General features: G+C 34.2%; 1 protein-coding gene across 2 annotated transcripts; it reads left to right on the forward strand.

The window, feature by feature from the left end:
* The first annotated feature begins 7,695 nt into the window (after positions 1–7,695).
* LOC113709529 (F-box protein SKIP19-like) lies at positions 7,696–13,418 on the forward strand. 2 transcript variants are annotated; one of them, XR_011821498.1, is made up of 3 exons: positions 7,696–8,234; positions 11,655–12,533; positions 12,968–13,418. XR_011821498.1 is itself a non-coding variant. In XM_027232314.2 (2 exons), the coding sequence occupies exons 1-2, from the start codon at positions 7,900–7,902 to the stop codon at positions 12,256–12,258; spliced, it is 939 nt and encodes a 312-aa protein (XP_027088115.1). In that variant the 5' UTR covers positions 7,696–7,899; the 3' UTR covers positions 12,259–12,841. The 2 variants fall into 2 exon arrangements, 1 of the variants encoding a protein (XP_027088115.1); XM_027232314.2 differs by lacking the exon at positions 12,968–13,418 and having other exon boundaries at positions 11,655–12,841.
* The last annotated feature ends 11,744 nt before the right edge of the window (positions 13,419–25,162 follow it).

The raw sequence follows: 25,162 nt of genomic DNA on the forward strand, positions 1-25,162 counted from the left end.
TTTCAGGTCCTAGATATAGGCCTAATTGGCCTTAGCTCAAAACATGAAAGTTGTAGGGAATGACATTTTAGAGGTGCCTACAAAATTTCAGGTCAATCGGAGTAGTGTAGAATGAGAAAAGTCGAAATTACTATTGCTGTTCTGGTTTTACCCGAAATTGAGAACTGCGCCTGTAATTGGTTGTTTTGCCTGGAATTGCTTCCGAATTGGTTGTTGAGGCCTTCTGATGAAATTTAGACCTGTTTCTTAGCTTTCAGCTGGTTTTGTAATTTCTGGATTTGGACTTGTAGAGCCTGAGTTATGATGTTTCCGCTAGAATGCGTTTTGGTGAATCTGTTTTACGTTGTTGATGTAGTTTCTTGGATTTTTGACCTGTTTGCACTCAAAACTGGGTTGAGTGACCTTCTGTGATGTTGTAGCCCTGTCTTTTAGCTTCGAGATGGTGGGTCTTGCACCCTCATCCGATAAGCGTAGTGAAATTTGTGCCATTACCGCAAAATGAGGACAAAAACTATTTTTTTTCAGGGCCAAAGCTAGTTACATTTCCGAAATTTCTGGTTTCCTCTAATGCTTATATATGCTTATGGAACCCTATTGTGATCGTGTTGGCATCGGTTTATGACTTGTAATCGAGTCTTCTTGTGCTTAGTGGAATATTCTAGGGCTTGACTTTTATTTCCGGTCATTTTCCTAGCTAACTTTTGTACTTGGATAACCTTGAGCCTATTGAACGGCTGTGGTGATAAATGTATATTGAGTATGACTTTGGGAGTTGATTGAGGAAAATAATGAAGCCGTGATGGCTGGAAAAGTAAGAAATTTAGGGGAAGTGTTGTCCAATTTTTTCTAGGCCAATTGGTTCCTTTAAGTTTGAATTGGCTTGTGATAGAAATGAAGGGCTTTTGGGTTGTTGAACCTAGGTCTTCATGTTACCTTTTTATTCCCAAAAATCATGTTTTGTACCCTTGTATTAGTAATTATTTGGCGAAGCATACGACTAGTAGTCGAGCCTCACATGTGTATTTTGTTTACTCGAATCTGGATGTGAAACCTTCAATTGGTTTACTTTTATTATTTTAGGATTTCTTGGCGATTAAAGCCAATCCGAAGTGGAAACTTTTGAGGTATCTGTACTTGAACCGGTGAGTGTACCACTCCCCTCCATTGCTGTTTAACTTGATTTCTGCTCTGGAATCTGTTTAATTTGTTTGAGACGAGGGTGTACTTTATCACACTCGTTCTCTTGTCTGTTCATATGCCAATTTTGGTGTCAATCTGAATCTGTGTATCTGATATCTGTATCTGTATCTGTATCTGTATCTGTTCGGACGTCGTTTGGAAACTTGTAACCAACGACCTTTCTGTGACTTATGAGCTCAAATCCTGTGGCTAAGTTATTCGAGTCGGGCCGGCAAGGGCCTGGACGATTAGATAACGAACCACGGTAGTCTGTTTTGGGATCTTTGGGTATTGAGACTCTTGATTCCGGTATACTCGAGTATTACCATTTCTGTTTCTGTTGAGGTGAGCGGGCCCGGTAAAGGGGTGTTTGGTGGACGGAATTTGGTGTAAAGTGGGGTCTACGGACGTGTTGGTTCTATATACATTGACGGAGAGTCAACCGGCTTGGATCAAGTACTGCGCTAGAAAGCTGGCTCCTGAGAGCCACCTGTATCCTTCCTATTTGAGTTCTTGTGTTTACCTGTCTTACTTTATAGCAAGCATGTGTATCTGGTTTGTATAACGTGAAATACCTGATTTTTCTGCTACATGTTTGGTACCTCATTGGGCGTAAGCTCACCCACTCCTCGTTATCTTTGTTTTCCTTACAGGAACCTCTTTTGGAAATCATGATTTTGAGAAGCGAGTTGAGTTAGTTAGAAAATCTTTTGTTCTTTTGTATAGCTCCTCGAGAATGAGCAAACCCTAAATGTATTTCGTTTCACTGGTTCCATTTGAATTGTAAACCTAGCGACATGTATATATGAAAGCGTTTTCCCCATGTTTAAGCTTGGCGGTCTTCAATCGCTCATTTCTTTTGGGTCCTATCTCGCGTAATATCGGATTTGTGTGATTCGACTCCGTAGTCCTGGCGAGAGCTGGGCAGGCGGTCCGCTGAACCCTTTGGTTCGCCTTAGGGTGAGGTGGGGCTGTCACAGTATCCAGGATACCTGGATCTCAATCCAACACACCAACCCACAATCCGACTTGATTGCCACCCTTTTAAATTGAATGAAAAAAATGTTAAAAATTTTAAGACCATTGACAATAATGTAAATTTTAAATCCAAATCAGTACCATCTATTTTCACAAAAAAGGCTAATTCTTATTTAAAAAGTTTCTACCAAACCCCATAATCCTATGGGTTTTTTTGGTCGACTTAGTTATAAGGGTATGGATTTAGATTGTGGAAGTGTAGATTTAGCCCCACCCAAAGTAGTTTTTAAAAAATTGGACAATCCAAGTAGAACCTTTGTTTTCTCATTTTGTGACTTCTAGATAAAGATAAATTACCAAAAAAAAAAGGAAATAGGAAAAGAGCATTTGTTCACTTAAAATCCTCTAAAATTACCACACCATCGTCTTAATTTATACAAATTATGGGAAAAATTTTACACTTAGATAAGAACGTATATATGAAAAATTGCTAAGAAAAAACATGGAATTTTTATATTTGGTCATATATATTTAATTAGGAGTGTAATCGAGTCAAATCGACCTCAAGCTCGTTGAACTCTTGAAAATTAAGTTCGAATTTGAGTTCGATTTTGTTTTGCCTTACTCAAGCTAGAACTCGAGTTTGATCAAATCGAGCACAATCAGGTTCAATTCAAATTCAATTGATTTTAATCGAGTTCAATCAAATTTAAATAATATAAATTCATATTTTATATAATTTTAAACAAGAGACAAGATAAACATTTCACACTAATAATTAAAGAAAAAACATATATCTGTGAAACTCGATTAAGCTCGATGAACTTTCGAGCTTCACATATTAAGCTTGACCTCACGCTCATCAAGCTATTCGAGTTGCTCGAACTCAAACTTGAACTCGATCAACGCGAGCTCGTGCTCGAATTTGATTGACCATGCTCACAAACTATTCAATTAAGCTCAACTCATTCGCACTTGTAACTTTGACTCAAACTCTAATTATAGTTGTATTATCAACTATTTTATTGTGTTCAACACCATTAGTCAAAATTTGATACTGTACAAATACATGTTTATTCAATTAGTAAAGGCATGCTACTTTTTTACAAAGGTTGTGTTCGAATGTCATTGCTAATACTAAGGCTGTGTAATTTAAAACTAAAAAAGATTGGTAGCGTACCACAACTGAATCCTTATAAATATAAGATATTGGTTGGGAGGAGGATGGATTGGATACTATGGGGAAAGAGGTGTAAGTGAGAGGTCGAGACTAGAGATGGCAACAGGGTGGGTTTGGGGCAAAAACTCCTCCCCTGTCCCCCGTCCCATTGCCCAAAAACTCCCCCTGCTCCCATTCCCTCCATCCCCAGCCCGCCTTGCCCTGCTCCTCTAGTGAGGACTCGAAAAATTTATTTTATATTTTTTCTTATTTTTAAAAAATTTAATTCATATTTTCTTTTATTTTACTTTGCTTGCCTTAATTTCATGGTGATTTTATTAGTTGAGTCAAGATTTATATCATTCCCCTTTTATATTTTAGTACATGTTAAATTCCGTAGTACATTAAGGTAGTGTGACCGACTAGTGAGGTGAGTAATAAATTTGGTGAATTAGAAGGAGTTTTGTGCAAAAAAAATTATGGGACATGAGGTGTTAAGAGTTAATTGGAGGAACCCTAGATATCTTGGAGATTAGAGACAAACACAAGAGAGACAAAGAGATAGGTTTGAACCAACTTGCGTCATTTGTCACCGGTCAAAGATACTACTTGACCAAGACCTTTCTTTCATTAATTTCCTTACTTTCCTTTTATTTATTTCTCCCTTGTATTTCTAGGGTTTTGGCCGAATTAAGGAAAGAAAAGATAGAGGAAAAAAAAAGAGAGAGAAAATGGTTGGATGTCAAATGTTGGCAATCAAGATCACCTTTGACCAAGACATTTCTTCTATCCTTATCATCTAGTGAAGCAAAATTTTCTTCACTTTTTTTCCTTCTTGGCTGAGAGAGAGAAGAGAGAAAAGAGAAAAAATTCCTTCAAGTTCCATCTTGATTTCTAACTTGATTTGGAGAGAAATCAACCTAAAACCCTAAATCAATTCATAGAAAGTTGCAACAAGATGGCAAGGAAGTTTGAGGTGAAGTTTTTAGGAGAAAGAACAGCTCCTGTCTTGCCATTTCTCTTAGAGCTTGAGGTACATCATTAAAAAATCTCTCTTTTCCTTCTTATCTGGAAATTTAAGCAACATATGACTTGATTGTAGTGGATTTCATGGAAGATTTCATGGTTATGCTTACTAGGTTGCAATTTTCAGTTTTGGAATGTGTTGGACAGCTTTGATATGAATGGTTTAGATTTGATATGAGGTTGGATATGAAATTTTAGCTTTGGTATGAGGTTATCTTGCTCCTATATTTGAATTTCCAGCTTTAGTGTTAATTTCCAGCTTTGATTGATATTTTCTATCCTTGAGTTGAGAGTTTCCAGCTTTGATATGGACTTATGAGTTTTGATATGAAGATATCTATCTTGGATATGCACTTCTAGCTTTGTTGTATGATTTGTCTAGCTTTAGTGGTCAATTTCTAGCTTTATTATGTTATTTTCAGCCCTTGGAATGTCAATTTCAGCTTTATTAGGAGATGTTCGAGTTTTGGTATGCAATTTTTAGTTTTGATATGAACATTTCCAGCTTTGGTTTGAAATTCCAGCTTTGAGATAAAAAAATTCAGTTTTGGTGTAAGTGATTTGGAGCTTGATATATATGTTCAAAGAAATATGATTAACTTAAAGAAATATGGGACATATTGCTAGATTTTCTTCTTGTTGGTCAAGTGAGGGTTGAGGTGTGAATCTAAGGCATTTTTGTTTTCCTCTTGCATATGATTTTACTCAAAACATTTGTTACAATCTATTTCTTTGCATCTGTGTTAGTTTTGAGTCAAGATAAGAGGTTTAAATGAAAGGATGAGTTTCTTCAAATCATTTTCTAGTCGGACAATTCCCAACTTTGCTCTTTGAAAGTTTGTTTTAATTTCCTCAAATGTTTGATTATAATCGATGCTCTTGTACTCCAAATGACTCTTGCAACATTGATTTAGTATGCACATGAGGTTTTCTCCTCGATTTCAACAAGAAAATGTTATATTTTTTATAAGTTATATGGGGATAAAACTTGTAAATTGATACATTTTCTAAATGAAGTTTTGAAACCTCAATTTCTTCATGTATTTTGGCTTTGTATTGCTAGTCTTTTAATATAGTATATGATGACAGGACTCGAGAGAGTTCAAGAGGATGAACCAGGGTTGAAGTGAAAGATTGCGATTGATTGGTGAGTATTCCTTGCATGTTTGTGCTTCCAATGACTATGTGGAATGTTGTGAATGTTTGCTTGAATGTTAAACTCTTTTTAATGATTGTTAAATGGATTTTCGATGGGTGAGTGTGTACTTTATCACACTCGACCTAAGTGAATGTGAATTTTCAATGATCAAATGATTGAATGTTGCTTGTGCATAAATGTAAGCCTTTGGCTGAACTGGGCCCTTGTCCTTCGTTGCCAGACGACTCGAGCCAGAAGCGGACACGGTCGGGCGGTTGGTGACATTAGGACAGTGTTAGGTATACTCAAATATGACCACGAAGTCGGGTAAAGTACTGGCCAGTGAATGTAATATAATGATTGAAATGAATGACTGAATGAATGAATGAACACTGAAGGAGTTTTCACTTTTAAATGCTTTCAAATGTCAGAGGTATAAGGGAAATGGACGGCAATTGAATGACTGAATGAATGGCCTCAAAGGAACATGTATCTTTCCAATGATTGAATGTCTGTTTCTTGAATGACTGCTTATTACTGTGCAAAGTGTGTGAAGTATTAAATGTAATATTTCTGTGCTTTACCTACTTGACTGCTTGTTTGGGAACCTCACTGGGCTTTTAGCTCATTCCTTTAGTTTTGTTTTCCTTATAAGAGTGGAGGCCGGAGCAAGTAAGCGTGAACTAATGTGTATAATCTTCATGTACTTGTACTTTTGTAGATGGAATGTATTTGGAATCTTCGGTAATGTACCCCTATGTTTCACTTTTGGATTGTATATTAAGTTGAAATTTTTTGGTTGAATTGGGAACTTTTATGTTAATTTAGAGGCGTGAAAGACTAATTCAAGAATGTTAGTGAGTGAGTCCTGACGAGAGTTAGACAGTCGGTTCGCCAAACCTTTGGATACGTTCTAGGAGGAGGTGGGGTCGTCACACCTCCCATGGGTGCCCGTGGGTGATAATTTGTTTTTTTTTCTAAAAGTCTCTATTCAATATATCAAAGCTAAATTCAAAAAAATAAAATAAAACAGGGAGCTGAAAAAAGTGAAAAAGGAAAAAATGAAACAAGAAAAGCGTTGCAATAAATCACCAAGAAAATTAATAACCTCAATTAGATTTTATAAATAACACTTGGGAATACGCATAAAGCACATAACATGCTTGTGCCAAATATCAACTAGGAGTTTGGTGTTCCTAAATCAATGTCCTAACACCTTTAGTGAGATGCTTGTAAAGAAGTTGGAGTCTAGAAATTTTATGCCTTCAAGGTATGGGAATTCTAGACTTCTTAATGAGGCAAGGAAGGTTTTTGATAAAATGTTTGTGAAGGATGTTGTTTTCTTGGAATGCATTGATCACCGGATAAGCTAGTTTGTTAGGTATAATGAAGTCTTGGCACTTTATGATGATATGTAGAGAGCAAGAGCGAAGCATGATAATCGTGCAATGGTGACTTTACTATCTGCTTGTAGTGGTCTTGGAGCTTTGGAACAAGGCAACTGGATTCTTGCTTAGATAGAAATGGGATAAAGGTTATCTTTAGTTGTCAAATATTCTAAATTTATTATTATTAGATTATATAATATATTACATTTATTTATAAGATTAATCTTCTATACACTGACAGTGTATACACTTTCACTTTTAGATGTATGACACATAATCCAAATTTGAATTTGAAACCCAAATTTTGCATATGTGTCATGTATCCAGCCGTGATAGTGTATACACTGTCAATGTATATAAGATTTACTCTTATTTATATTAATAAGTCGAAATAGGGAACGAGGCGCGGGTATCGTCCCCTATTCCCGCCCCATTTAAAACAGGGGGAGAAAAATTCCCCTTTCCCTCCGGTCCCGCTCCTATCTCACCCCATCCCTCGGCCCAATACTCCGCGGGGATCCTGTTGCCATCCCTAGTCAAAACTTCCCATCTACACTTAAAAAAAAAAAAAAAAAACTCAATTCCTTCAACGCCCTTTATAGTCCGTTTGGATGGAAGGAAAACAAAGGAAAAGAAAGGATTTGAAGAGAAAGATTTGAAAATTATAGGTTTGGGAATTTTTAAGTGGGAGGAAGGAAAGGAAAGCAATGAAAATGAAAAGATTTTTTTCTCTTTAAATACCCACTAGCATTTTCAACCAAGAGTGGAATGAAATGGAAGGAAAACTTGACCTTAAAAACATATTAGTAAAAAATCAATATTAGTGATATTTCCTTTCCAAAACTCCCAAACAATTTCTCCTCTCTTCTTTTCTTTGCTTTTCTTTTTTTAATTTAAGTTTTCTCATCTTTTCCTTTCTAAAACTCCCAAACTAGCTATTAGCTTTGTACTCAAAAATCAACCGTGTGTCTCTGCCATTCCTCAATCTTCCCCTGCCCTCAGACCCTTCATTCTGAATAAATCCCTAAAAAATGGGGTCAATCCCACGGGCATCAACTCCGCCACCGCCGTGGGTGGAGCTGCCGCCAGAGATAACAACGATAATTCTGCAAAAATTGGGTACAATTGAGATTCTCACGACCGTCCAATTGGTTTGTAAAACTTGGCGGGACCTGTGCGTCCACCCTGCCATGTGGCGCATTATCGACCTGCGCAATGATATGCGGAACGACGGAAGCCTCTTGGACTCCGCCTATGACCTTGAGAAGATTTGCCGCCACGCTGTCGATCGTAGCCAAGGCCAGTTGATTGATATCAACATTGAGTTCTTTGGCACCGATGACTTGCTCTATTACATCTCCCAGCGGTATGATTTTTCCTCGAAAAATTAACTGTGATTTTTTTTGAATTCTTGAGACATAGTTCAGCTTTATTGCGTAGCAAATTCATTTATATCGCTGAGTTGACGAATAACTTCAATTATCCCTAGCAAATTGTAGTTTGAGTGCAACGGAGATTAATTTTATACCGTTAAACTGGGCAATTTCCATTTGCCAAGTGCCAATTTTAGCGATATATTCATAATACAGATAACTAGTGTATGAGAAGATTAAATGGGTGGAAAATGGACAGGATTTGATTTGATTCAGAAGTAAATTACAGGTCACGCCTCTATATAATACAACAGAAACAGGAAATTTGAGCAAGTTTATTCCTAGCCTGTTTGTGACAACCTAGAGGACTGATGTGGGGAACGGAAATAATTATGGGTTTTGCAAGTGTAGTTGGGCCATTAGAAAGGAAATGTAGTCGGGGAAACCTGGGCAATTTACAGCCGAAATAGCCTGTCCCACATGAGGATCTTGTTAACTGTTTAAAGTATTCCATATTGGATACAATTTGATAGAGTGACCTAGAATACAATACAGTTTGATTAGGAAACCCATACTGTAGCATAGTTGGGGTTAATTTTTTTTTAAAGGGACAAGAAAAAGAAAAAGAATCTAGTTCTTGAAACATGGGTGGGTTTAGAGTTAAATTGGCCTGCCCCATATGGGAATCTTTTTCACCGTTTACAGTGCTGTGACATTGAAAAGCATTTGACAGAAAGACCGACAAATTCGAGGAAAATGAGGGACATTCAATCATTATTATTAATTAACTCTTTGGTGCTACCTCATTCTTGTCACTTTTTTATGCCTGTGTAAGCTCTAGAATTGAATCTACTACCGGAGATTAACAATGTCTATTGCTTTTGCAATTCTTTTATTCAATATTGGATCAAGTTATGTTAAAAAAATAAGTGATTAAAATTAAATCATTAGTTATGTTGATTGGTAATGTAATTTTTTATTGGATTGCAACCGAAAAAAAATATGACTTGTAAAATTATAGATCAAATGGAGACTCTGAGTTATTGTTGTTGGTAATCTTGGCACTTATATTTGGGTCATATTGTTGTATGTGGGTTGGAACTATAGGAGAATCTATGCATGTCGGAGAAAATTAAAGCCTTTTGGTTTGAATTGAAATGATGAATATTTTCTTCTAGAATTGGTTTTCACATGCTCTTGTAAGCATGCTATTTGAGTATTAGTGGCCCATGAGTATTAGAGCACTTATTTGAGACCCAAAAAGTAGACTAAGAAGTCAATGAACTTTCCCTCAGTAGATTGCTGATAGTTTTTGAATTTTCCTTTATTGAGAGTTTATTTTTAATATGATAAAATCGGTATAGTAGATAATTCCTCTTCCTGTGACACAGCTGCAAATCCTTGGATAACGCACTTTATGAAATCCAGAATGTCACTATTCTTGCATATTCATCCTAGATCATATATCTGTTAATAAGACTTTCAGTATGGCTGTAGCGTCTCTGTTCCATGTTTTTGTACCTCTCTCTCAATTCTTTTACGTGTTCTTTCTAGATAGAATTAGTGTACTAGCAAAAGTTACCCATGATTTTCGTTCAGTTTACTCATGAGTGTCACACAGTGTTGTTGCTGAAATTACCCTAGAACTAACAGCCTTGAATATAGCCCAAACGATATGGAAACTGTCTTTAGTAGTTTAGTCACCACTAAATCTCCCTACAACATTTTTAGTCATTTGCGTTTGAGGAGAGAGCTCGGCATTCCACCGCACCAAGGGTGAGGGATAGTTATTGGTAATCTTTGCTGCACTTCATTATGCATGTGTTAAGTATTCTGCAATTGCATCCATGTTACTTGCAGTTGGTTGTATCTATCAGGTTTTGATTGCAAAAGTTCAGTAGAGGTACTTGGATATGGTGTAGAGCATGTTTTATATTAGGACTCGGAACTCCATGGTAGTAGAAAATTTATACATGTATTTGAGTATGCTAATTTCTGTATAAAGCTTAATTGCTTCTTCAATTCACCTCAATGGCCAGGAGGGTTCATGCCAAACTTGCGCTAGTGTAGTCTCCCCAATCTTAAGTCAACGCATCCAAGTTATAATTGATTGTATCCAACCCTGTTCCATACCAGCACCATCACTGCGTTTCTAGACATGGGTGCTTTCGATTAAGTTTTTATGAGACAAATTAAGGAAAACAATGACACTGTAAATTTCTAGCTGGAAAGTGCCAGAAAAATACATTGATGCAGGACCATAATGATCATGGGCATTGCATATTTACTGTGGAAATGAGGTGCTTTTGTCACTTGGGACTTTGATGGTGTCTACTTTCATGGCTGGTTAGGTTTTTAGTATTATGTAGATCTTATTTACTTTTTCTAGAAGAAAGAAACAGAATTAAATTAGTTTGTATTACAGTTAAGCTTCTTTTCATTCTAGTTTAGCCTTATTGTGTCTTATGGTTATCAAATGTACCTCTTGTGTAACTTATTATCAGAGAACCCAAACATGTTGCTGTAATTCAGCCTACATCTAGGGTTTGCTTTGTGTCACCCAAATACTCCAGGCTTTGATTGGATATTGCTTTTAGGGTGTTTTTAAGAAAAGTATCCCTTTTTTTTTCATATATTGGATAAACTGAGTATGTGAAATAAACGGTGATTGGAACATTGATAGTTTTTCGAAAACATATATTTTACATATAGCATCATCCAAATGGACTTAGGGTTTTATTAATTAATAATATCATTTTGCTTTCTCTCTTTGCCAGCATCAACTAGTCTAATAGAAAGGTTGAATACCCATAGTGTTGCAGGGGTCTATTGTTACAATATTATGTCATGTCCTGAAGGCAAATTATATTTCATAGTAGTTGTTAGACTGCTGAAAATGTTCTGAGCTGCTGAGGTCTTCTGGGATTTTGAAGCAATTTATGAATTGTGGTGAATTTGATGTATCATAAAAAGACCAGATATAGTTTTTGCTTTTATTATGTATCTCCTTTCCTTTTCTTTTGGAAATGACCGGGATCATTTCATGTGGTCTATTGTGTCTGTGAGAGAATTGCACCTGTCAAAGAGAATTGGGTTTATACTTTTGTACAAGGCCTAACCCTTACCGAATGACTATATGATCAAATTCCGCACTAGATATTTTAACTGCCATAGAGTATCCAAGGCCATTAGGAGATGTAAACAGCATGGAGATAATTATTTTGGTGTATTGTATACTGATATGTATTTGGACCTTAAGCCATAATGGTTATTCTTTTTTCCAATACTTTAATACATCTCATTGTAGTGTATTATGGAGTTATGACTGCTTATCTCTATTCCTTTCCAATATCATAGATGGTAGAATATGCCTTAATTTTCCATATTTTCTGCTTTATTATTGGTGCAAACAGATCAGGTCAACTCAGACGTCTACGGCTAGTATTTTGCTATCATTTATCTGGTGAAGCACTAAGCAAAGCGGTTAAGAAAATGCCATATCTGGAGGAACTGCAACTGTACTATACTAGAATCACCAAAGAAGCTATTGAAGCTGTTGGTCATTCATGCCCTCATTTAAAGTGTTTTAGGTTGAATAACCAAGGCTTTAGACGGCCACAAATAGAATGTGATGAGGAGGCATTAGCTGTTGCAGAAAATATGCCATCATTATGTCATCTTCAGCTTTTTGGAAACAAGATGACAAATGAAGGACTAAAGGCCATTCTTGATGGTTGCCATCACCTTGAGTCACTTGATTTGCGGCATTGTTTCAATCTTTGTCTTGAAGGTAGTCTAGAAAGAAGGTGTTCTCAACAAATCAAAGAATTGAAGCGCCCTCATGACTCAACTGAAGATTATGAGTTTGAATGTCACATTGAGGATTTTGAATCATCTGATGAAGATTATTCGTTCAGATTTTCAGACATCGACCATATGTCTTTGGATGATGATTATTATGAATTCTCTGATCTTGACGATGAATATTTTGACTATGCAGACTTGGTTATCGATTAGTGCTGGTTTACTTTGATTTTGTTGACAGAAAAACCTTTGGGCATTGTGTAATGCACTTTCAACTGTTGTGCCAGATGCTTGAGCTTCATACATCTTTTTCAGTGCCTCTGGTGTCTGTTTTACGCATGGAAATTTAACTAGAGTTCTCCTTGGTTAACGAGACTAGTAGGCTTGTCAATGGAGGTTAATGTAGGCTTCTGTTTCATTGAAAGTTCATGTGGTGTTGACAATCCCTTGCAGCTCTGGCCAACAGCTCGTGAGACTTTAACTATGAGGCAAGCCCATTTCCTATGCTTTTATCTGGGAGTTGATTCTGTAGGTGCTAAATCAATTTCTTCAAAATGATCGTCTCATTTATTTGGATATGTACTTCATACCTGTTAGGAAAAAGAGTTTCACAATTCTCTGTAATTTTATGGACATCTTCTCTTGGCTTGTCCAGAGTTTTGGATTTCTATGATTCTGCCAGTACTGCTTTGTCTACATTTTGTGTATCACCACTTTTGGTGACTTCATTTGCGCATGAAGGAAACTCATGGAATGGATTGGCATATTGTCTTATAATAAGCCAAAGTTTGAGCTACGCTATTCTATTAAGGATGACATGTTACGCTACTTCTTGAACTGATCTAGGCTAGTTTTTCTACTAAAATCTGATTAGAAACGTATTATTGAGATTCACTTGTCAAAACTGATTCTGTTGATGCAGTTTTAGCATTCTTGGGTGTTGAACAATTAGCATTCATTGAGTTGCTGTTTCAAAGGCTATTCACGACCACAGCTTGGTGTCCGATGAGCTGGGGAATTCCCTAGGTTTGCCAGGTGTAGAAGAGCTACCTTGCAATCAAAGACAAACTCGGCTCGATTTGGGATTATTTGCAGCCGTATCCTACCTTTGAACCTTTTGGTGGTGCTAGGGACGGTAAAGGGCAAAAGAGAACGTGGATAATTTATTAACTACTGCAGGATATGATGGTTTTTTTTTTTGCATATTGCATAGAGTGGCTGGTGTTCAATTATTGCTACTCTGCTTCTTCTGAGAGTAATTTGATAGATGTTCCTATTCACGCGTATATTAGTTGCCCTTAGCAGATCATAAACAGAACAAAGGTTTGTGGCTGGAGAAATGAGATTTATTACCCTTTTGCACTCATACCAAAGATTTAAATGTTTTGCTACATCTTTGGGCAACCAACAAATGAGTGGAATGTTACAACAGAAACAAGAAGAAAAGGGCATAAACATAATGGGGCCACTCAATACATATTTCAGCACTCATTAATTTCATTCAATTTACAGAAGATCCACTATGATGCGCTGGATCCCAGCAAAAAGGCCTATGCACATTCTATTACGGAGATTAAACTCCTAGAACATCTTTTGCTTCAATTTTATAATGTTAATGTTCTAGGTATCTTGTTGCTTATGAACAAACTATGATGTGAAGTAGTCGTTAATATATCTTATAACCGTAGTCAAATACTTGCATTTCCTCTATTTCTAAGAGCCTCGTATCATTTTAAGATTTTACCTCACAATTGAAATGCCTATTTCATCTTGTTCATTTCAGAGTTTAGACTAAGGTTTTGTTTGATAAAGTTGAATCTGAATTCTGAAGTCTGAATTCTGAAATCTGAATATTGAAATAATTAATTTACTGAATTTTAAGCACTAAAAAGAAATATATGAATGTCTGAATTTTAATATTGAATTTATTTATATTGTTTGATAAGCATTTATAACTGAATGCTTAATAAGTTAAATTTAACAATTTTGCCCTTATATCTTTTCATCCAAAAAAGAAATAGAACCTATGATTTAATTAGCTTAAAATTTTTAGGTATAAAAATGACAATATTTATTTTTAAATCAAATTAATATAAAAGATGAAATATATTATATGATGAGTATGGAGAATATGTGAAAGTCATTAAAAATGCAGAAAAGAGAAATAGAAAATCATTAGATAGATAATATTAAGTTGTTTAATTAGATAAGAATTTTGAATATAATTAATAAACAAGGGTAGATTTGGTAGATAAGATAAGGAAGTTGAAGTAATTCTATTGATTTTTATCAGAATTAAGCATTCAGTTAGGATTCTTGTGCTGAAAAAAATACACACAAGTTTAGCATTACTTAACAAATTCAGCAAATGGATTTTCATTTATCAAACACTCAAAACATCTAAATGTCTGAAAAAATTCAGATTCAGCACTTTTTTATGTTATCAAACAGACCCTAAGCCTGTATTTGATAAAACTGAAATCTGAAATCGTTAATTTAATGAATTGTTATTTACTAAAATACTAACATTTGAGTGTATTCTACGTAAAATAATAAGTGATCAGCTTGTCACTTATTTTTTTAGAGTAAGTTTTGATTAGACAATTTAGAGCCATTTAATTAATTAAGATATTCTATTTTTGGTTATCAAAACCGTCTAAATGTTTAAGTCTAAATCCATTAAATTTAAGTGTTGAATTAAATTACCAAACAGGGCCTAAGTTAGGTGTTGATATCATTAACAACTTAACATTGAATTACTTGCTTGTAAGTATGCTAGATATTGTAAACTAAAATGATCCCCTGCATGTCTGATTTTGCAGTACAAGGCCTTGGCCAAGATTTGGCCATAATGAACAGATTTTGCAAATTTTTTTTTTTTTGGTGAATAGATTTTGCAAATTACTCATGATAGAATCTCCCAGCGCCTCACTTCTGTTCAAATAAATAAGTGTATAAATATAGTTAATTCTAAACTATCTCTTTTCAGACTTATGTAATGCATCTCACATTCTCTAACTAAATGACTAGTTACTGTTGTTACAGTATAAAACTGCTCAATTTATTGGCAGAAAGATGTGCAATCTTGCAGTATGTGAGTAATTTGTTCATCTTTATCATGGTAGAAATTGTCATTTCACTTAGAACTATAGGGGTTATGCTGAATTAGACTTATTTTAGACCAATCAATAATTGATACAAATATGTGGTTGTCAATGTGAAGAAGAATCTGTGGAGGAAACAGGCGGCGGTTTAAACGCAATCAACCTTTTTATGTACAAATAGTCAAGAAATTATCATATACTAATTTCAAAAATCTTCACAGGTACATTGGATCAATCAAAAGTTTATAATCTAGTGTAAAATCAGGGCAAATTAAACTTGAAAGGCAAAACCCAAGTTCAAAAGAATTAAAATTTCCACATCCTTGGCTTATTTCATGATGCCTGTATACACATCCAAACTATTCTACCTCATTCTTTTGTTTTTTTTTTTGGTCAAATATTCTACCTCATCCGGACTACTCGAAAATTCAGGCCTTATTTGGCAAGCAAGTTTTTTGCCAAGTTTTTCTGTTACAAGTTTTTTAACAACTTTAACTACAGTAATCTTAAAATATTTCTCAAAATTTTTAAACTATATACTTCAAAATATCCAAAAGTTTACACACTTCAAAAAAATTTTCTACAACTTCTACAGTAAGTTATCGTAAAATTTTAAACAAACAACAAAAAAACTCATTTATCCAATGGGAAGTCAGTGTTCCTTGACCAAAATTGCATGAAGTCAAAAATATAAATTCAGAGTTATAAATCATATGCGTTTATTATCTTATTTATGGATGTTAAATCATCTTGAAATCACACTGATTGTCCCTCAAATTTTGTGTTTGTCCTCTTTTAGCCTTTTATTTTTAAAAGGACACAATTTAGTACATTACGTGTACAAAACGCACTCTTTGGGAAGAAATATTTTCGTTCAGACAAATATTGGGGAATTTCCATTTAAATGAATGATAAACCCAAAGGCATCTCTTTGAGAGGACCAAGTGCACTATGAAATCTAAAGGCACGATTAAGCAAGAAAAATTTAGAGAAAATCTTATATACACTGACAATATATATACTATTACCGTTGAATCCATAACACACGTGCAAAAGTTGGATTTCAATTCAAAAGTTGCATAATTGTTATTCAATTAAGGCTAACAGTGTATAACTGTCAGTGTAAGAAAGATTAATCTAAAAGTTTATTATATTATAGTGAAAATTACACTCTCCTCCTTTTGTAGTTTTAGGGCTGAATAATTATCGATGAATGATTTTTTGATAATATCTCAAAAAAACAGTCAAACTTACTTCAAAGTCTTCAAGACCATATTTATATGTGAAAATTTAACATATAATAGCTTCATCTTCAATCATTATTTATTGTTTAGTAGGGTGAAGCGTAAGTTGATGTTTGAGCAAGAATACTGTGTGATGCCTATTTTGCCCCTTAAATTAGTATCATATGGTGCTCAACTAAAAAATTTTAGGTATCATTTGGTATATTTTGGTACAAAATTGTGTCATTTTAAAAGTTAGGAAAAAATATGGAAAACACTCTGAGGGACTATTTTTGCACTTTTCCTAGATTTTCACAAAATCGTTTTACAATTTACTCATCATCAACTTGAATCTAAGTTTCAAGAATTTGATTAACAACTTGTTATAAAAACTCATCATTACTAGGTGAGTTTATGGGTCTAAAACTCGGCATTAATTTACTGATACACTTTTCATTTTATTGACTCAACCATCAAATGAATACAAGTCTCATGGGGCTGCTCCAAGAGTTGCCGGCTTTTGGAGTATGCTCTGGGGTTTAGGTTTGTTGAGTCAATAAGAGTCAATTGACTTCTTGACAGAAAAAGACGAAGCTCATTTTCAATTCACTTGGGGGTTAGTTAATTCTTAGTAGCAGGGTGGTTGTGTGAGTTCTAGTCCCACATCGGGGAAGGGGTTGGGGTTTGCTGGGTAGATAAGTCTCCTGGGGCTGCTCCAAGAGTTGCCGGCTTTTGGAGTATGCTCTGGGGTTTAGGTTTGTTGAGTCAGTAAGAGTCAATTGACTTCTTGACAGAAAATCAAATGAATACCTAACACAAGCCCTACCATCATTCAATAAAACTCATCTTAATTAATTAGTTTAAGTAATTATTCTTGAACACGAAGTCTTGCGTAGAGGACATAAGTCTAGCGCTCTACCTCTGCCACTACACTAGGCACAAGTTACACTGCTTGGACAACTTACGTGAAAAAGTCTTTCGTACTACCATTGCTAAAGAAGGTCTGATGACACTAGTTGCGCAGAAAGTATACATTCATTCTAGGGTAGAACATGTAACAATTTCAATGAGGATTTGACTTATAAAATTGGTAAATAAAAACAGGAAGAATTGTAGTTTTGATCCCCAAACTATCATTCATGTGCAATTTCAATCCCCAATCTATTTGGTTTCGTAGATGTGATTCCCATTCGATCATGTGATTTTGCACGAAATTGGACAAATTGATGAATTTCGTTCATTTTGTAACTGAAATAATGGTACATGCAGTTACGTGTCATGACTTAAAAGCCTTTCATTTTTCTTTTAAACACAAAAAATAGGTTAAAATTATCAAACTTTGATACGTTTGATAATTAAACAGGTGTAAACACAATTAAGATTAGTTGATAGAGGCAAAAAAAAAAAAGAGAATGAAAACCAACTTCAGCCGATTCTTTCTAATTGAGCTTTCCACCATATTTTTTTGGGTGATCCGGAACATGCCTCGATTCGAACCATTTAAGACCTAAACCGACACACTAAATTGGGGATACACCGCAGCTCCCCACAACAGGCCCACCCAGCCGACACACTAAATCGGGGATACACTGTGGCCCCCCATGACGGATCCAAGTTAGATAGAGGGGTTCAAGTTTAGGAAAAGATTTGAATTTAAGACCTCATTCAATCCAAGAGCTCCTAGACTACCCTTTGGCGCTTCCCACCACATCTCAGGAGAAAGAAACCATAAAAGCAAGCCAGAAACAGAGATCTACGTTAAGCATCACAGAATCCTTTCTCTTTTTTTTTTTTTTTTGTCGAAACGATAGGAAATTTCATTAACTAAAAACCATATTACATGTACGAGCAACGGCTCGAAGTAACTGCACAAAAAGTGTTCAGCGAACACTGAGGAAATTTCTTTCCTGATCCACAATTATGCTTAAAGCATCCACACTCAGTAGTCTACTGTCTAACATATTTTCCTCACTTTCCAGACCAAAAGAGCACATGCAAAACAGTCTCTTCAGACTTAGAATATCCTCCAGCAATGTAGCCATCTTACTATCTGTTGGCCGTTGCTGTGTTAGTTGTTTCCATAGTTCTTTGTTGCAGAAAATGAGACGTACCTCCCTCCACTGCTGCTGTACAGCTTTGCATAGAACCAATTTTACTGCCAGAGCTGCATCTAAGATGTTGCTCCCCAAACTTCTCTCTGTCAGCATCCAATCTGCAATTTTAGTGTTTGCCGCATTCTTTGCTGTGACTCCTATGCCAAAAGCGTTTTGCCCTTGTTTCTTTACTGTTGCCACTTGTATGATTAAGGCCCCTTCATTTCCGTTGCTCTGTCCTTGGAGAATCCTTTCTCTCTTTGGCAGATTATTTGTGTGTTTCTTAATTAGGGCAAAAACCTTTACTCATCTTCATCGAAGCTCCTTAATCTCCTTGTAAGAAATTATGATATCAAGAAACTTTTTGCAAATGTGGTGAGCCAGCAACAATGATTACTTCCTGGACAAACTGCAACTTTGCAGCGCTAGGAAAGTATGGACAATTTTTGTGATTATGAAGTGCAACACTCCCAAGTTAATTTTGTCTTTGTTTTTGCTGATTGAGAAAGGTGGCAGAGATGGCACTGGTTGCAACTATTTTGAGCGGCATGACCCAATCATGTGCCCGATATCTACCGCACTAATTCCTTGTCTTCTAAGAAGCAAGAACAATGAGGATATAATGATTGAAAAACTGAGATCACGGGAACTGAAATTGCAAATGGCAATTGTTTTGTCGTCAATATTGTTACTGCTTAGTTGGCTAGTGTAGAGCTCCAGTAAGATTCGAAGTGGGCCAACGCCATGGTACGAAGAACCTGTGGCTAAAGAAAGTCTGCTAAGCTGTATGGTATGAAGAAAGAAAGCAGGAAGAAAGTTTGATACGTCGTTTTTTTTTATGACAATAATAATATTTTTATAATTTAATCTATCCAAATCTACGTAAAGAAGAGCCTAAAAAGGCTATATATAAATAAGGAGCTATAGGTATGAAAACCTGATTAGATCAAAATTTGATACGTTGTTGATGAAGTTGATGTAATTGTGCTCCAAAATGTTAACGAAGCTATTGGTTGTGAAAAGCATTCGACAGAGTTTCCATCATGTATATATGCAAATTGCTCCAGCCAAATTACATAGCACTTGATGCTCCAGAAACCTACATAGTAAAATGAAGCAAATGAACAATAAGTAAAATACATCAAGCCACTTAGCATTCATCAAAAGATTGCAGATCTCAATTACAATGAGTAACATCCTAGAATTCATTACAAACGTCAAATCATCCTTTTGACATCATTTCTATTTACAAATGATACATGCTGATCAACATACAAGGCCAATAGACGAGATGCATAATACGACAGTAAAATAATCTATACGTTGACTATGCAAGGCTCTAGATAACTGAAGACAAGAGGAAGAGCTAAACAGTTAAATAAGGTAGGAAGCTAACAAATGGGTTATGGCTATGGGTCCTTATTTGTCTTTGAATTATTAAATGTTATTGTGCCCATATATTCTCCTTATTTTTTGCAAGTCCAGTCTTATGGGTTCCCGATCGTCTACTCCTGAAAACTATCATATTAAACTAGGGGTATAATTGTGTCGAATTCACTACTCGAGCCGGATTCGAGTTAAAAAATTTGGATTCAAATTCAAACTCGATTTTATTTTACATTACTTAAGTTCGAGTTCAAACTCATTCTTATCGAGCCCAATTGAGTTTAAGAAATATAAATTTATATTTTATATAATTTTAAACAAGGGACAAAATAGACATTTCATACTAATAAATAAAAATATATATATACATATATGAAAGTCGATTAAGCTTGATGAGCTTTCGAGGTTCGTATATTAAACTCGAGCTCGACTCACCAAGTTGCTCGAACTTGAGTTCGAATTTTGTCAATGCGAGTTCGTGTTCGAATTTTGACCAAGTAAGGTCACGAGCTAATCGATTAAACTCGACTCGTTTGTAATCTTATATTAAACTATTTAAATCAGCGTTGTCTTGCTATAGAACCAATTCACTGACCATCAGTGAAACTATCATCACTGACTGAAGTGTCTTTGCATTAATAAATTTAGTGAGTCTAAATCAGATCTTGTAGATCCAACCAAAAGCCTGCCAATTAGCCGGTTAAGATGTTTAGGTTAAACAATTGAAAGTTAAACCTTTCTTCTATAACTACTCGTTTGACTTTGACATATGTTTAAAATGTCTCAACTGATAATGGAAAAATACTTCGCTTTCCGTATTTAATGGAGTAAACAGAATCCTCGTATACAATAAGACCGAGATTGTCATCTAACCAATGCACAACTAAGTCAATGAAATAATTTGCTGAATAGTTGCATCCGGAGCTTATTATTTCCAAGATCCGACCTCTGGATTTTAAAATTTAACATAATTATTGGTGTGGATATTCAATCCAATCAAGTGCAGTGGCAAATTAAAGAAAAAGGTATATTAATTTGACAATTATGTGGTACGAAGCTAGGTTTACTTGTGTTAAACAAATAAATGAAATGAGCTATGACTACAAAAGTAGGAATATCCTGTTAAAATTAATATTTCATGCACCGATAATGTAAAAAGTTCTACACGTAGACAAGGAGTTTTTTGCCAAAATAACATTTTGTTTATAAAATATGGATAATTTTAGAAACCTCCCTTGATATTTCTGATAATTGCACATAAATATTCGAAATTGCACTGACCTCCCCATTCCTGTAGAGATGACAAGATGTCACCATTAGGAGCCTTCAAATGACCAAATTGCCATCAAAAACTTGTGCCAACAATTACTGAAAATATGAGAAAAAGAAATTGCTTTAAAATATAATTTTTTTCTACAACTTTGCGCCAAATATTTAGAGGTATATATGCTTAAAGTGTCAAGTAGTACTTGTAATAGCATTATCTGAGAAAAACCAAAATAGCTTTCAAAGAAAAATCAGAGAACTTGGGGTTCAACCATTCATGATACTTCATTTGGCGAAGGATTTGTGCAAAAAGGTGACTAATATACCACAATTTAGGCTCCATCAAAATCGTTAGAGGTAAATGATCATAAGTTTTTTTGGTTTGTTAAACGTACTTACAAGTTTTCTAAGTATTGATTGTTATTTATCATGTTAATTAGCACCTAATGCTTGCCATGGATATAATTTAAACTTCTTAGAAGATTATATGCTGTACTTGTGAATGTGTCTCTATGCTACTTGACGATGGTCATAGATGACTTTGTTTATAGAATGTTTTCAGTTAAATTGGCATAAAATTTTTTTTGGCATTTTTACCAGCCTTATATGTTGGCATGAAAGGCCCATTGCACTGCCAACAACTCTTCTTAGGCTTAACGGTCAAAAGTGTAGCTTATGTATATATATATTGCTGTTCAAAGAGGATTAAACTCATGGCAATCTTTTGCCTTTTTTTATTGGTATTTTCCCATCAAAAGTGTTAATTGTTTTCTTCTAGAGACAAGAATGGTAAATTTAGAAGAAAATAGTGTGTCAATACCTTTGCTTCACTATTGAGATTACTTTTTATGATAGGGGCTGACTTTGTTATTAAACGTGTCAATCAAGGGGAGGTCAGTGTAATTTTTAATATTAGAGGATATTTATGTGAAATTATCAAAAATTTTGAGGGACGTTTCTGAAATTATGCCAATAAATATATTCCCAAACTAATACAATTAAAAACTTTATTCTTTTTCTAGTGTATATATTGCAATGTACATGCCTAGAATGAATAACTAATCCCATGAAATCTTATATTTTCCATTTTTATAAGTATCCCTCCCCATTACATTAATTATTCTGCTTCTACTCTCATTCTTTATAATTTTAATGAATGAAGAAAAAAGAAGGTAAGTTTTTCCTCAGAACTCAATGGCTGCTCTTCCAAAGATCAACGGTTAACTATCCTTGGTTCTTGTATTATATTACTCTTTCGGGCTAACTTCTTATTCTAGTAATTATGATTTTTGAACGCAAGAGATTTTTCTTCACTTCGTTTCACGTTTGAGATGGAATTCTTGTATGTCAAATTCAACTTTGATCACTTTTTTGTCCAAAATTTATTTGCACGTATTCTAATCTAAAATACTGCAAAATACTAAAATGAATAAAAGCAAAAACTTTATCACAGATATAATTACAAATAACAAGAAAAAAGAAAGGAATTGCAATATAATAGTTAAGCATAGTTAAATAGAATTCTAAGAGATACAATAGCAGTAGAAAATAAGAGTAAAATTGTTGATAGATTGGATATTTAGAACAAAATTTTCTCGCATGGTTATTTTCCTTTAATTTGGGAATCTATGTGACAATAAATAGATTAACATGAGAATAAAATTTGAAACAATATTAGTTCGGGTCATTTCTGAGAAAAAGATTATTGTGACAAAAAGCATAGATTTATATATTTGCTACTAGATTGAAGTTTTGCTTTCTTGTAATGGCAGTTAGGATAATTAGGTGGTAATAATAACATCATTATGAGAATAACATTTGAAAGTGAATCACATTGAGAATATCTTTTAGAAAGAGAGTTATTTTGGCCACAAAAAAAAAAAACTCCACAAACAAGTGTAGATTCATGATATATGCGCAAAATAAAATTTCAAATTTGAATTGATATGATTCATGATATATGAGCAAAAATAAAATTTCAAATTTGAATTGATATGATGTGTTATGCATCTAGATCAATTTGTGAGAATAATTTTTACACTAACAGATTAAAAATATTAATCCCAAAAGTTAATCTTAATCACTTTTTCATTTTCTCCCTTAACAGTGGAGCAATGTTTGTCTGGTCTTACGAAAAAGTAATTTTAAAAAAAAAGTCTTTCTAGGAATTTAAGCAATTAATCTTGGACCTTTTTCTTTTGGGTTATAGCTTAACAGTCTTGCATTGTTTTTATTTCCAGTCATATTGCCTCTGGGGACAGGGAGTATTCCAAGCGAGTCAGATGCGGACCAAACGTTATTTTTAATGGTTTCTTAATCTTGGTTAACTAAGAAATCGGTTGACTCGGTTGATCAAGCTTCATTTTCATAATTCATTTGGATTGCATGAGATAAATCGACTCATCATATGGATAATAAATAATTAGGTTCACATGGAATCATATTGATATGTCTCTCATTTCTTCACATATTAATAGTAAACTCGTGAAGGGATTGTTGTTTTCTGGCCTTTGAAGCCCACAATAGAAGAAATGATTGATTAAGTTGCCCAACAAATTTGGTGAAGATGATGTGCTTTTGTCTGTTGACAACAAAGTCAAACTCTTTAATTAATACATGATTATCTTAGTTGTCCCTCATCTGTTTCTCTCATGTGTTTTTCAGGATTAATTATGATAGAAGCAAACTGAATCTTTGTTTCCAATTAGGAAAGTACAATTCTGCAACCTTCATATACCTACCAATTTAAATAGAGAAAATCCTACTCTAAACGACATACGACAAAAACAAATTAAATAACGACTTATCTCATTGAGTTTAGAGATTTTATATTTGTATCTATCACTTAAACATGTCGTGATTTTCGACCACTTGTTGCTAGTAAACTCTTAAATAGTATTGTTTAAGTGTACTTTGCAAGTTATACTAATGTACCTGCAAACCAAAATATTAGACAAGACAACCTGATTGAGTTTTGAGTATTTAGGCTCTAGATTGCGAAATCTTAATGCCAAATTTATCATAAAAATACTAAGACCCTGTTTAATAATTTAATTTAGCACTTCAATTTATTAAATTCAGATCTTGACTATTAAGATGTGTTTGATAATCAAAACTTGAACATTTAAATTAATTAAGTGGCACTGAATTTTTTAGATAAAACTTGATCTAAAAAATAAGTGATAAGCTATTCGCTTATCATTGATTATGATATCAACTCAAATGTATCAAATCTAATAATTAACAATTCGATAACTTAATGGATTCAGATTTCAGATTTCAGTTTTTATACTTCAATTGTATCAAACGCACCCTAAGTATTAAACAATGACAGACTTGACGAGTTATGTGAAATAATTTACTGCAGCTAGCTGGTCTCAAGAAAGTAAAGAATGTTCCTAAAACATATTTATTATGAGTTTGGACTTTGGAGGTAATTATTTAACTGATCACTATTGTTGAAAACCGACATCTATGAACTTTAATATAGTAGCGATATTTTTTTTACTGACTTTACTAATCAATTTTTGAAAAAAAATACTAAATAAAGTAGAGTCTGTCTAAAATATATTTCAAGTGTCATATTTTTTTATAAATGTAAGATTAATTAGGAAAATTAAATAATATAAAGGAAGATAAGTAAGATTAAATAGGAAAAGTATATAAATGCGCGGAAATGTAATAATTATTAGTATATATATATATGGTATGTAAATTTTAGATCTGCTAATGAGTACTCTTTGAACATCCGTTAAAAAAACCTAATAAAGTATGTTATTAGTATATACTTTCAAAGTTATGTTTATAAGGAAATGAGGTTTTGAGTGTGGCGCCAGTGACAGAACTTTCACACTAATTTTTCATATTTCAAGTTTCGAAATAAAATTCAAAAACGAAGTATAAGTAGTGCTATAAACATGAATACTCAATGTGCAATCTATAAGCTATTCAACAAATTTTGCTAATAACTACTATATGAGTTCTGTCACCCCAAAGCATTTAAGTGCAAGAATCCAAATCTCATTCATTAAGCCCAAAAAAATTT

The sequence above is a fragment of the Coffea arabica genome, chromosome 9e, assembly GCF_036785885.1.
Source record: "Coffea arabica cultivar ET-39 chromosome 9e, Coffea Arabica ET-39 HiFi, whole genome shotgun sequence".
NCBI lineage: Eukaryota > Viridiplantae > Streptophyta > Magnoliopsida > Gentianales > Rubiaceae > Coffea > Coffea arabica.

Coding starts and splice junctions, on each gene's coding strand:
- LOC113709529 (XM_027232314.2), top strand. CDS start 7,900: ATGGGGTCAATCCCACGGGCATCAACTCCGCCACCGCCGTGGGTGGAG. Junction 8,235..11,654: donor CTCTATTACATCTCCCAGCG/GTATGATTTTTC, acceptor TGGTGCAAACAG/ATCAGGTCAACTCAGACGTC.